Source organism: Amphibalanus amphitrite, unplaced genomic scaffold (genome assembly GCF_019059575.1).
Source record: "Amphibalanus amphitrite isolate SeventyFive unplaced genomic scaffold, NRLGWU_Aamphi_draft 000200F_arrow, whole genome shotgun sequence".
Taxonomy (NCBI): domain Eukaryota; kingdom Metazoa; phylum Arthropoda; class Thecostraca; order Balanomorpha; family Balanidae; genus Amphibalanus; species Amphibalanus amphitrite.
In genome coordinates, this window is record NW_024881695.1 from 577,958 (window position 1) to 591,356 (window position 13,399).

At 46.9% G+C, this 13,399-nt stretch overlaps 2 protein-coding genes across 2 annotated transcripts; both read right to left on the minus strand.

The window, feature by feature from the left end:
• Window positions 1–3,061: 3,061 nt before the first annotated feature.
• Window positions 3,062–5,991, minus strand: LOC122384863 (cuticle protein 7-like). The gene is made up of 2 exons (XM_043372648.1): window positions 5,983–5,991; window positions 3,062–3,616 (listed from the first exon to the last, which is right to left on the minus strand). Exons 1-2 carry the CDS (start codon window positions 5,989–5,991, stop codon window positions 3,062–3,064), a joined length of 564 nt encoding a protein of 187 aa, XP_043228583.1.
• A 1,310-nt stretch (window positions 5,992–7,301) lies between these two features.
• LOC122384849 (cuticle protein 7-like) lies at window positions 7,302–8,401 on the minus strand. Its single transcript, XM_043372629.1, has 2 exons — window positions 8,321–8,401; window positions 7,302–7,951 (listed from the first exon to the last, which is right to left on the minus strand). The coding sequence occupies exons 1-2, from the start codon at window positions 8,324–8,326 to the stop codon at window positions 7,400–7,402; spliced, it is 558 nt and encodes a 185-aa protein (XP_043228564.1). The 5' UTR covers window positions 8,327–8,401; the 3' UTR covers window positions 7,302–7,399.
• Between the last annotated feature and the right edge of the window lie 4,998 nt (window positions 8,402–13,399).

Below are 13,399 nucleotides of genomic sequence, written 5' to 3' on the forward strand. Positions count from 1 at the left end.
ACCCTAGAACGCCTAGGGGGGGGGGGGGTTGTATCAACCCCCCCCCCTGAGGTTTTTTCGAAGTGCACGCTAAACGGCTTGTCGTAGCGGGCTGAAATTTTCAATACCCTCTGGGGCAACCTTTGCGCATCTTTTGCCGAAAAAAAATTGATCGGGTCATGTCAGGTCACGGAGTTATGACGTCATAAGAGGTACAGCCTCCGGCCGACAGTTACCAAACGTGTGCGCCGAATCCCTAGGTTTTCTGCCGGTGATACCCACATTGTTTGATGGATCATGATGAAACTTCCCATGCATGTTGGGGCAAGCATTGGCTAACGTGTGGTGCAAGAAAATTGACCGGGTCAGGTCAGGTCACGGAGTTATGACGTCATAAGAGGAACAGCGTCCGGTACTATTTTTGAAAAGCGCCCGAACCACTATTTTGCTAATTCTTGTCACCTCAATGGGAATATGCAGCAATATTAGCTTCTATAGGGAGCAAATGGACCTCCCAAATCCGAAAATACAATCAGATTTCAAAAATTTAAATTTTGATTTTTCGAATTTCTGCCGCCGACTGTGACCTTGCCGACTTCCGGCGCTCCCAACGCGCCATTTTTAGAGCTAGGGAAACGAAATACATACCAAACGATAGAGAATTGATCAAGAAACACGATAGTGAAGGTTTCAAGTCGATATCTCTCACCGTTTTGCCGCAATCGCCGCGGAAAGTTGAAAAAGTCTATTTTTCCGAAAATTTGACCTTTGACCGGTCAAAAGTAGGTCAAATGTTGACCTAGGGCCAAAAAATATACCACCAATCGCGAGATCTCGTTGAGAGCAATCCGTTGGTTTTTTCCGCTAAGCTCTACGACCTTCCGTTTCGAAACGCCAGGGGGGGGGGTCGTAACAACCCCCCCCCCTGGTCGTTCGTGTTATGAGAAATGGCCTGGTCGTGCGAGGGTTAAGGTAAAGAAGTATTATGTATTAAGTATCAAGCTAGGTCAGTTTTTTGATAACATGTCGGCCTGGGGAAGAGTTAACCCCACCAAATGCTCTGTTTCACACGTTACTGGCTTGGAAACGTGGAGATAACACAGCGGCATGTATTGCTTGTGTTGAGTTGAGTTCAGCAATATCAACTTTTGCTTCTTAAATCACGTAGGCGGCTGGGAACTGGTTTAAAAATATCCACCGAAATTGATAGGTATTTTTTCTTTTAGGGTTTTCAATACGGAATTGAGAGAAGAAAGAGTATAGGGGAGAGTGGGATAATACGCCCCCCCCCCCTTAGCCCTCGCCGGACCTATTGGCTTTCTACATACGCGCCGGCCGAGGGGGAGGGGCACGACCCCCCTCGCCGTTTCGCCCCTGGTGGAACTAGCGTGTCACGAAAACACGAGCGTGTGCGCCGTTACGAGACGCAGAGATTGATACCCGATTTTAAGTTTCTTACTCAACCGGTGACCTCTGAGGTCAGGTCAAGTGCCCTAAGGTACGGTTCCGTTTTTGGTGAATATCTTCGCCAAAAAGGGCCGCAGAGCCGCGATTTTGGCAGCATCGTGTTCGCTTCGCTCAGGCGCGTCGAATGATATACTTTTTGTTTGGGTGAGGTCAACTTAGGGTGTTGACCTCGGGTCACGGTCAGGTCAGCGCCCCCAGGTCACGAAATTGGTCGAAGGAGGCCATGGAGGTCATGAAGGAGGCCGCACATTTTTGCACACTGTGCAGTGTACATGATATGTATGTATGTACATGCATTGACTGCAGTCTGCACAATGGCAGCGTGCATCAACAAATTGGACATACGGATCGTCTATTTGTGATCGACTTCACTCATGTTGCAATGTTTACTTTCTCAGTTCAGCAGTTCTGATAGTCATATCGAGCCCAGTCTGATGTATGATAGTGTCTTTTTTATAAGACAGTTCGTTTTCATTGATATAGGAAGCACAATGCAAATACATGTATAAGAAAGCTTCGTTGTTATTTCGTTTTGTTCTCTTTTGTTTTCTTGATGCAAGTAATCTTTTCCAAGAAGTGCCTGGCGTCTCATTCTATAGTCGTTTCTGCCTCATTGTCACGGACATTCTTTGCAGTGCAAAACGGCATCATCACCTCTGACGGGATCGTGCTAGCGACCCAACGTTTGGAAACCAATTTGTCACACACGACAAGATAATTACTGGCAAGAATCAGTCAGTCACGTTTTTTCAACAATCACGATCGAATTGTCTTGAAATTGAATTGTCTTGGAAACCAATTGTCTTGAATTTTGTCGTTTTGACCCCCTCGGTGCGGCTATCCATTAATAAATAAAAAATGGTGACACTATTCGCAGGCTTTTTGGCACATTTTAATTCTTCTTTTCTGCAGAAGTAAACATATCAGGTCTGAGTCTGTCAAAATCAGTTCACCACTACCAGATCATGTCAAGTGACCTAATCTCAATAAAAGTTGTAATATGCTCGTCACAGTTATACACCAGCCGACTGATGCCTTAGAACTCTAAGCGCTTGATAAAAGCGACAGTTTTCCTGAATCTTGCACATACTTCGTATTTTTGTATATCGTTGACCTAAGGTCAGGTCAGTTTCGCGAATTCTCCTTTTTACGAAAATTGATGAAAATTGAACTGCAACTTTTTTGGATGCAGGCTATTTTAAACACTTTGAAACATTGTGAAGGAGGTTAACATTAAATTTGGAATTAAAAACCTGCACCCGTAACCCCACCTTAGACCCCTGAGGGCATCTTAGGTCATTTTGGGTAACCACCAGTTTTACAAAAACTTTTGATAGACATGTTCTAAAGCCATGAAAATTCCTCATCCGTAAATACCTATGTACAGATTGATGATATGAATCGATTGATAATCCTACGGCGTTAAATCTATCTTAAGATCTGGATTTCTTTCTGATGCGGCTAATCTCTTTTACACGTACGAATACGCTGTGTGCTCAACGGTCAACACACATGCAGGTCGCATAGAACATATATGCAATGACATAAGCGTTTATTTACACCTCATAAATAGCTCAATGATCATCAGTCACTCCACCAATAACCTATCAACGAATTAATAGTGAGCGGGCTTGTAGGTGGGAGCAGGCTTGTAGACAGGCTTATAGGCAGGGGCTGGCTTGTAGGCAGGGGCCGGCTTGTAGGCAGGGGCCGGTTGGTAAGGGGCCGGCTTGTAGGCAGGGGCCGGGTGATAGGGGGCGGGCTTGTAGGCAGGGGCCGGCTTGTAGGCAGGGGTCGGGTGGTAGGGAGCAGGCTTGTAGGCAGGGGCAGAGTGCTGCTCGGGGTAGGCGGCATATCCGTCGTAGGTGACCTCGGCGTTGTATCCACCGTAGTGGTCAGCCGTGTACTTGACGTGTTGGGTACGGCCGTCGGGCAGAACCACCGAGTAGTAGCCCTGCACGTTGTGACCGTCGCTCTGCTCGTTGCGGGCGAAATTGGTGCCGGTGTAGTGGTCGTTGACGGCGTAGTCGAAGGCGAACGGCCTGGCCTCCTCCTTGTACTGGGTCTGCGGGTGGTAGGGAGCCGGCTTGTAGGCCGGAGCCGGGTGGTACGGAGCCGGAGTCGGGTGGTACGGAGCCGGAGTCGGGTGGTACGGAGGGTAGGCAGACAACTGAACCAGTGACAACTGACAACTGAACCAGGGACAACTGAACCAGTAAAACTGAACCAGGGACAACTGAACCAGTGACAACTGAGTCAGTGACAACTGAACCAGCGACAACTGAACCAGTGACAACTGAACCAGCGACAACTGAACCAGTGACAACTGAACCAGTGACAACTGAACCAGGGACAACTGAACCAGTGACAACTGAACCAGTGGACAACTGAACCAGTGGACAACTGAACCAGTGGACAACTGAACCAGTAGACAACTGAACCAGTGACAACTGAACCAGTGACAACTGAACCAGTGACAACTGAACCAGGGACAACTGAACCAGGGACAACTGAACCAGGGGCAACTGAACCAGTATGACAACTGAGCCAGTGACAACTGAACCAGTGACAACTGAACCAGTGACAACTGAACCAGTGTCAACTGAACCAGTATGGCAACTGAACTAGTGGACGACTGAACCAGTGGACAACTAAACCAGTGGACAACTAATGTCGTAATGCGGCCTGCGCTGTATAGGTATAAGGTAGCGCGTGGCTGGACGGACGGTCTGTGCCAATCTGCCGGGCTGCCAATTGATCTGTGTCCGATCTATTAGAGTGTCCGTCCGAGAGCCGTACGACGGCTGACAGGGCTGACAGAGCCTGGTGGTCGCGAACTGGTGTGGTAACCGTTACGCCCACTAGGGACGCCCGAATAGTTAGTAACGTATAAATAATATTCACTTTGATGGCCTAACTCGGGACAGACAGGGCACGCAACGTGGGCTTGGCAGAGTTCAGCCCGCCTGGGCCCAGAGGAATCTCCGGAATATAAATGTATTCACTGCTCGGGCTTACATCGGGCTTACGCCAAACGTCGCACAACTATAGGGCAACTAAACAACGGCTGTCCTGAGCTCGCCGAGAGGGCATATACCTCCGGCAGAGCATTGGCTTAAGTCGGCGTTTTTTGTGTCATACGCCGACTTTAGTCTTTAGCCCAAGCGCTTGCCGACGTCCAAGCGCTAGCCGACTTTAGCCCGACTAAAAATATCGGGCAAGCCGCACTTCAGCCTGCTTAGGCCCGGAGTAAAACTGCTTGCTGGACTACTGGTTAGTGGTTCAGTTGTCACTGGTTCAGTTGTCCACTGGTTCAGTTGTCCACTGGTTTAGTTGTCCACTGGTTCAGTTGTCACTGGTTCAGTTGTCATACTGGTTCAGTTGTCACTGGTTCAGTTGTCACTGGTTCAGTTGTCACTGGTTCAGTTGTCACTGGTTCAGTTGTCTACTGGTACAGTTGTCCACTGGTTCAGTTGTCCACTGGTTCAGTTGTCCACTGGTTCAGTTGTCACTGGTTCAGTTGTCCCTGGTTCAGTTGTCACTGGCTCAGTTGTCACTGGTTCAGTTGTCCCTGGTTCAGTTGTCACTGGTTCAGTTGTCACTGGTTCAGTTGTCCCTGGTTCAGCTGTCACTGGTTCAGTTGTCCCTGGTTCAGTTGTCACTGGTTCAGTTGTCACTGGTTCAGTTGTCACTGGTTCAGTTGTCGTGGAACCGGTACGGAGCCGGAGAATCGGCGGCGGCCACGGCCAGCACGGCGGCAACGAGGAACACCTGAAACATTTAATCAGATGCTTTAGATACCCTGAGGGTATCAAACTTGTTACTTTGATTTTCAGGTCAGGGTCAGGTCATCACAGGTCACGGAAATATTATATCATGCGTCGGTCACGTGACACATGTTTTATGGTCTATTTAGACCATAGATGTCGATTTTGATGTCGTTTGTGTCATTCGAGGTCATTTTGACTTGAACTTAGCTTAGGTCAGGTCACTTTCAGGTCAAAAAAGGTCAAATTTTAAAGTTAAAATTTTCCAACAAAAAAGGTGTCTATTATAGATGCAGTTTGAGCTCAGGAACACGATGGTGCTATCTATATTGGTGTACGATGTCTAAAACGTACTTAAAAATTGATTTGAAAAATTTAATATTGTGATTTTTTTGCAATAATGCGTATAACTTGGCCATTTTTGAAGATATTTAGCGAACACTTGCTAGAGTAAGTGATAAGCATGTGTTCTATCACATATATTCAGGTTTTTTTCTCGAAAAATCAAAAAGTTTTTGAAAAAAAACAAAGATATAAATGTTTAGTTTCATTTTATATAATTTTCGAAATTTTCAGAATATTGAAAATCCGAGATAGCAGTTTGATAGCGCAGTCTATTCGAAGTCCTCTCATGCAAAGAAATTGGATCTAGCTTAAAAACGGAGCTCTTGGGACTTGGGAGCGATTGCCGTGGTTCAATGTTTTACGTCGAAATCGGCCGAATATGGCGTCACTCTGACGTCATATTCGGTCGACCTATGGTAGTTACGAAGTTCATATTTTGACACAAGGTGTCAAATTGATGCAGCCGAAGGTACTGAAAGTTTGGCGTTGATACATCAAGCTGTTTGGAAGTTATTGCAGAAAAACGGGAAGGGGGCTATGAATAGCCCCCCTCCCGTTTTTCGCCAATAACTTCTAAACGCGTTACGCCAGCGAAGCCAAACTTTCAGTACTTTATCATACATCAATGTAACACGTTTTCTGAAAATTTGAGCGAAACCTGTCGGATTTTTTTTTTTAGGAAGTGACGTTTAAGTGACGTCATGTTCGCCATTTTCGCCTCAAAAAACGGCAAAATTTCAAACGCCGCTAATATCTTCATTTTTAAAGGAATCAGGACGTAACAAAAAGGTTAGGTATAGGTACGTGATACTACCTTGTCTATCAAATGGCTATCTCGGTTTTTTTGAAAATTTTGGATTTTGGTCCAATGTTTTTCAAAAAACTGATTCTTTTTTTTGGGGGGGGGGGATAATGATAAAATCCAAAAGTTTTAGTTTATCGAAAAAAACGGAATATTTGTCAGAGAAGTGGTCTATGTGCACCTACATACCAAGTTTAGGAAGAATCGGTTCAAAAATGTGGATTGAAAAATGAAGTTTTTGGAAGTTCTAGACCTTGTACGAAAACAAAAACAGCACCATTCGATTTGCCGTGAAAAACTGCATCAGAATAGACACCTTTTTACGTCTTAACAACCAACTTCAAAATTTGACCTCTTTTGACCTGACCTTGACCTTACCTCGACCTGAAATTCATCCAGATGTGGTCCATATCACTTTTTGAGTGTGCCTATTGAATTTTACGAATAAAATGACCCATAAAACATGTGTCGCATATGCCTTTATCTATATTTCGTTTTTGGTGACCTGACCTGACCTTGACCTTGACCTTTGCATGACATTGTATGCAACGAATATTGTCTTGGTAGCCTAAGAACACGTTTTGGGCAATCCGTCTCAGTCCATTCTTCGGCAACTACGGTGTAAGGCCGATACTGTAGAAACTTGCGTTTTGTACCCTTACCTGACCTTGACCTGACCTACGACTTACCTAAGCAAAAAACATGCCTCTCAAGATCCGCCTTGTTGAGAGCTTTCGATTGCCGTTTTCCCCGTCTTTGTACGACCATCGGTTCGGAAGTTAGACATGAGGGGGGGGGGGAATCTGCCCCCCCCCCAGCAGGGCGCGTATGGCTGAATAGCCCAGCGGGGCGCGGGCTAAGATCTGGATTTCTTTCTGCTGCGGTTAATCTCTTTTACACGTACGAGTACGCTGTGTGCTCAACAGTCAACACACGTGCACTGTCGCATAGAACATGTATGCAATGACAAAAGCGTTTATTTACACCTCATAAATAGCTCAATCATCATCAGTCACTCCACTAATAACCTATCAACGAATTAATAGTGAGCGGGCTTGTAGGCAGGGGCCGGCTTGTAGGTGGGGGCAGGCTTGTAGGCAGGCTTATAGGCAGGGGCCGGCTTGTAGGCAGGGGCAGGGTGGTAGGGGGCCGGCTTGTAGGCAGGGGCCGGGTGGTAGGGGGCGGGCTTGTAGGCAGGAGCCGGGTGGTAGGGGGCCGGCTTGTAGGCAGGGGCAGAGTGCTGCTCGGGGTAGGCGGCCTCTCCGTCGTAGGTGACCTCGGCGTTGTATCCACCGTAGTGGTCAGCCGTGTACTTGACGTGCTGGGTACGGCCGTCGGGCAGAACCACCGAGTAGTAGCCCTGCACGTTGTGACCGTCGCTCTGCTCGTTGCGGGCGAAGTTAGTGCCGGTGTAGTGGTCGTTGACGGCGTAGTCGAAGGCGAACGGCCTGGCCTCCTCCTTGTACTGGGTCTGCGGATGGTAGGGAGCCGGCTTGTAGGCCGGAGCCGGGTGGTACGGAGCCGGAGTCGGGTGGTACGGAGCCGGAGAATCGGCGGCGGCCACGACCAGCACGGCGGCAACGAGGAACACCTGGAACATACGTGAGTGCATTTTACATGTTGCATTTCTTTCTAAAAAAAGCTATGACTCTCGTCGCCACCAAATTTCAGACATTGATAACTTGCACCATAGATATTCTTTCGATATTAACTTTTAAGTTTTTTTTTAGTATTTTAAGTATATTTAACTTAAGTATTTAAGTAAAGATATTAAGTATTTTTAACTTTTTGTCTGATATCACGTTGTATTAATGCATAAGGTGATCTCTGACTCCGTTTTAATTGGGCATGTCTTGTTGACGGTTATACCAAATACACAAATACACAATACACAAATATTAGCCTAGTATGCTTACGGAAAATACAATTTTTCATGTCGTTTTGTATCTACATATCTTACCTTCATGTTGGATAGTGTGTTGTCCGAGTGTGGAGAGCAACTGGTGCCGATGCCGTCGTGGAGTCGCCCTTTATACCGCGAGTGAGCCTCTTTCGTCTGTCAAGGCTATGAGCGTGACCCGCCCACCAGCCGCTAAGGCACCCCGGCCCATGTAGTGGGGGCGTGGCACTACTCCTATTACGTATTCCTGAGTCATAGCACTTTAGCGATACATGACATTACTATGCATAGGTACATGATTTGCTGCACAAGGCTATATTTTTATACAAGTTACACACACGAGCATATCTTTATCTTTTGATAGATAGGTACATTTTTTCCTGCCACCTTCTACCAAAATGGACCCTGAAATGATGACATGGTTATGAAGTTAGTAGAAAAGCACATAACCCGTGCGTCGACGGGGGGAGGGCGGATATCCGCCCCCTGAGGTTTTTAATAAATAGCGGGGAAAACAGGGCGCGTAGCGCCTCAAAATTTACCATGGATATTTTACATCAATTTTACACATGATGTGCAAGATTGAACCTCCTACCTTTCAAGCAGGGGTGTAACTTTATGATATTGTCCTGCCCTTCACGTAGGGGAAGTTGGGGCAATGCCGGAGTTGGGGCAAAGCCGAAATTCGAGATATTTCGAAAACCGTAAGACATGGATGCCACCTGTCAGTGATGCTCTGAAGCTTAAGTGACTACAATTATCGCATGTTTGTTACGAGTCGTCATTCGGAATACTTCGGCTGTGAGGGCGCCAAGAGCGTTTTCAAGGTACGCGTTCCTTGTACTACATGCGCCTTTGAAGCTGCATTTCTTACTCATTATGCTACCGTTTGTCTGGCCAATTCGGTCAAGTAATCTTCAGTGCATGTCTTTGCATAAGTGTGCTGCCTATTGGAAATTTATACGGCACGTTGAAAAGTTATGGGCCTGCAAATGAAAGTATGGCTGGCTGGGGTAATGCCGAAAACGTGCAATTACGCACGTTAAAGCACGCTACGTGGACTGTACTGCTGTAGAATAGCAACGCGAATTTTAAGTCACACAAATTACACTTTCAACCGACACAACGGCCTGTTACCTATAAGGAATTATTTACCTGGCATTTTCTTATTATATCACACAATTATAACTTCCAGTGTGCACCAAGCGTCCTCAAGCTCTTAAAACGCGTGTCAGCTTTGATAAATTCTGGATAAAGTTTGAGATAAAGTGGCAAAACATCAATGTCGGCATTCCCCGTAGATCATTTCTCCCATTTTCGGCTTTCCCCGCAGTCCGGGGCAACGCCGAAAAAGTCACTTCTTTGATATTTTTAGTTTGTGCGCTTAACGGTATGCGAATTCATCAAATGCGCCTGGTATGTTTGAAAGGCAAAAGACTGGCCTCTCGAATGACGCCAACAAGAATAGCTTATGTTGTCTACCTTGCGTGCTACGGGCGTCAGAAAAAAAGTATTCGGCGTTCCCCCAACTTCCCCTACGGTTCGTCGCTGCGCTGCGCCGGCCCGGCCGGTGGCTGTTGCCTAATGTACACGTGCAGTATATAACCCGGCGGCCTCTGCCCGCGCCGCCGCTGCCGCCGCTGCTGCCTGTGCTATCGCCGCCGCCTTGCAGCTACTGTATCGAGTGTTTGTTAAATTAATTATAAAAAAAGAGTGCGCTCGTTCAACTGTCGGTCGGTGAGGACTTGGGGTGGTCTGAACCTATTGCGGTGTTTCTGTTCGCACGATAACACTGAACCGCCGCTACATAGCGATGACACGGTGCGGGAGCGGCCGAGACCCCGGCAGCCCGGACGGCAGGGCCTTTCTTCTTGTTACTAGTGCTGCGACGGTCGCAGGTGATTTTGACGTGTGTCAGTGCTTTTGTCATCGTGTGGCGAGTTCACTGGTGTTTATACCGCACGTGGTTTCATGTGACTCGTGCGGAGAAGACTGGCGGGTCGAGAGGTCAGTGCTGTGTCCCCTGGTGTGACAAGTGTGTGATGGATGTGATCCAATACAATAAGTGCTATGAAAAAAAACTTTATGATATTGTAAGGGGGGGCTCAGCAGTCAGCAGCAAAACTTTCCATATTTGGGATGTCTGTGCGTACCTACCTACGGGTTTTCGTCAGGGGGGATGGATCGGCCGGCTAAAAACTTAAACCTATAGATATTGTTACTGTACTTTGTCAGGCCGATGCACTATATGTCTAATGGTATGGGCCAAATGCCTACACAGTACAGTCTGAAGTCCGTTTCCATTTGACACCGTTAACGGTAAAGCCTTTTGTCTTCTACGAGGTATACATGTTTACAATTACATGTGCCACCGCAGTCTGATAGGTAATGCCATAGACCACTATACACCTATATACGATATATAGTGGTCTATGGTAATGCATATACATGCCTGCGTCTGCGTGTGGGGGTGCTTAATCACATGCTTGATGAGGGTGCTTAACGAGGGTTACAACTCCCGATCTGTTTTTGACTCGAGAAAATTGGCAAAATCACTTGGCAAAACAGCTCTAAAACATGACTTTTGCAGCCTGTGTAACAAGTTTGATGCCAGAGCACCTAAGATCTGATCACCAAGTCAAGTGGCCTTGCATATAAAAAAAACTGAGGCCCTTTCAACCGTATAGCTTATATCCTAGAAGTTTGAGTTTGTTTTAAACTGCTCAGCACTCAGCAGTGCGTAAGGAATCGAAATCCGGCGAGTTTTTGGAAATTGGAGAAACTTTTTATGGATATCCCCAATCTGTAGCGTCCAGGACCGCTTTCTGGATCCGCCACTGGTCAAGAAACATTCAGTCAAAAGAAAAAGGCTCATACCACAATTCAGTTTTACCGTGCTGTGGGTTTTAGGAGCATATCTGTTGTCAATGGTACAGAAAGAGTCGATCAATCGACTCTGCAGCACTGCACAGTAATGTAAAGGTAACGGCGCAAGCAATTCGTGTAATTCGGATTTTATATCTGTGATCTTACGAAGGGACAATGGAGAAGTAAGCAGGAAATACAAAAATTGGCCTAGGCATTGTTGGAGGGACCCATTTGTTTGGAGCAGTCGATCGCTTTTTACGAATCTTTTTATCTCAGCCTCTGAAATAATGGGACGCCCTCACGACGGTGAAGCTGACTGAAACTCAGAGACCCAGGCGCAGGTTTAACCACCGATCCACATCTACCCAGTAGCGGCGGAACACTTCATTTAACGGGGGGGGGGGGGGGAGCACTGCCGACTTTTGGTCCCATTCTTTCCATGCAACGCCCATGGGGCTCATGTTAACCCTCGCCCGTATGGGGGGGGGGGGGTCGACCGGACGAAACGAACCCTTCGTTTTTTGCGAATACTCGCGTAAACAGCGGCAGATCGCGACGAAACTTTCAGTACCCTCGCGTTAATCAATTTTACACCTACCCTGAAAATTTCATGACCCTTGTCCAAATGACCTTTGACCTGTGACCTACTTTTCTAGACCATGTTTGGCCGGAATCGCGATTCGGCGCATGTCGACTCGCATTAGCCGCGCGTTTGCAGTCTTTTCGTGGTTTTAAGCGTTCAACATGGGATATAATGTGGCTCCCATGCATTAGGGTGGATGTCAAGGTCACCGGAAGGTCAAGTCAGGTCATTGACCTTTGATGACCTCGGTTCACTTTTTCGAGTTTTACATGGTTCTAGACTAGATGCATTTAGGCTAGGTCGGGTCGGGTCAGGTCAGGTCAAGTGAAGTCAACCAGTAGGGGTCCTGCCAGGTATTCATAGTAGGTGTCAACCACCTCTGACAGCTTCGTAACCTATTAGGAAGGCACCAAAACTACTTCGTAAATGTCCATATGGTTGCCAAATTCCAATTCAGCTCCAAAAACTAGCCTAGAAACATGTAAAACTCGAAAAAGTGAACCGAGGTCATCAAAGGTCAATGACCTGACCTGACCTTCAGGTGACCTTCACACCCACCTTAATGCATTGGGAGCAACATCATATCACATGTTTGAACGCTTGAAACCACGAAAAGACTGCAAACGCGCGGCTAATGCGAGCCGACATACGCCGAATCGCGATTCCGATTTCCGACCAAGCATGGTCTCGAAAAGTAGGTCACAGGTCAAAGGTCATTTGAGTCAGGGTCATGAAATTTTCAGGGTAGGTGTGAAATTGAATAACGCGAGGGTACTCAAAGTTTCGTTGCGATCGGACGCTTTTTACGCGAGTTATTTGCCAAAAACCCGGGGGGGGGGGGGTCCGTTCGACCCCCTCCCCCTATACGGGCGAGGGTGTTTACAAGTCCATGATCATCCCCCAACCTGGAAAGTGGAAACTCATGTGTATGGTGGAAAATGGGGAAATTGGATGTTAGTGTCTTGGTATTTGTGTGTGTTTTGTCAAGAATTAAAAATTAATCAAGGGGGGCTCTAAGCTTCCCAAGGGGGGCTCAGTTCAGCACCGGGGGGGGGGGGGGCTCAAGCCCCCCAAAGAGATATGAAGTTACGCCCCTGCTTTCAAGGTCAGGTCATCAGGCCACTTCGAACGACCCGACCTCCAGTCGCTTAACTTTGTCACCGTGTCAGAGCTACATACAGTCGATGACGGAGTCATTTGAAAGTTGCAGGAGGTAATATAAGGTCATAGTATGTACGCTACAATTTGTTGATATCGGAATTTTGATATCGATGACCTAAGGTTACGTCAATTTATTGACCTCCCCATTATAAGTCGACCATTGGGGGAAAATCAACTACCCGATTTTTTCACTGAGGCACGTCGTATAATGGCCCATTATACCATAAATGACTTCATATATGATCAGCCTTGACTACCTTGATATGTTGTCTGCTGTTGGGCAGCTGCAAGGTCATAAGACGTCATCAAAGGTCATTAAAGGTTTTTGCTAATTACTTCTCACAGGAACGAGATACAGCCGCGCTAATGGTGTTCAGCTCGTCAAGGCGCATCGAATGATATGCATGATGACCTCGCTGTCATGTGACCTGAGGTCAACCTTTGACCTTGACTTTTGACAAACCTTTGACATCTGTTCTCTCATCCTCAAAGTCCATGAACCTGAAATTGCTGAGGGACATAACCCG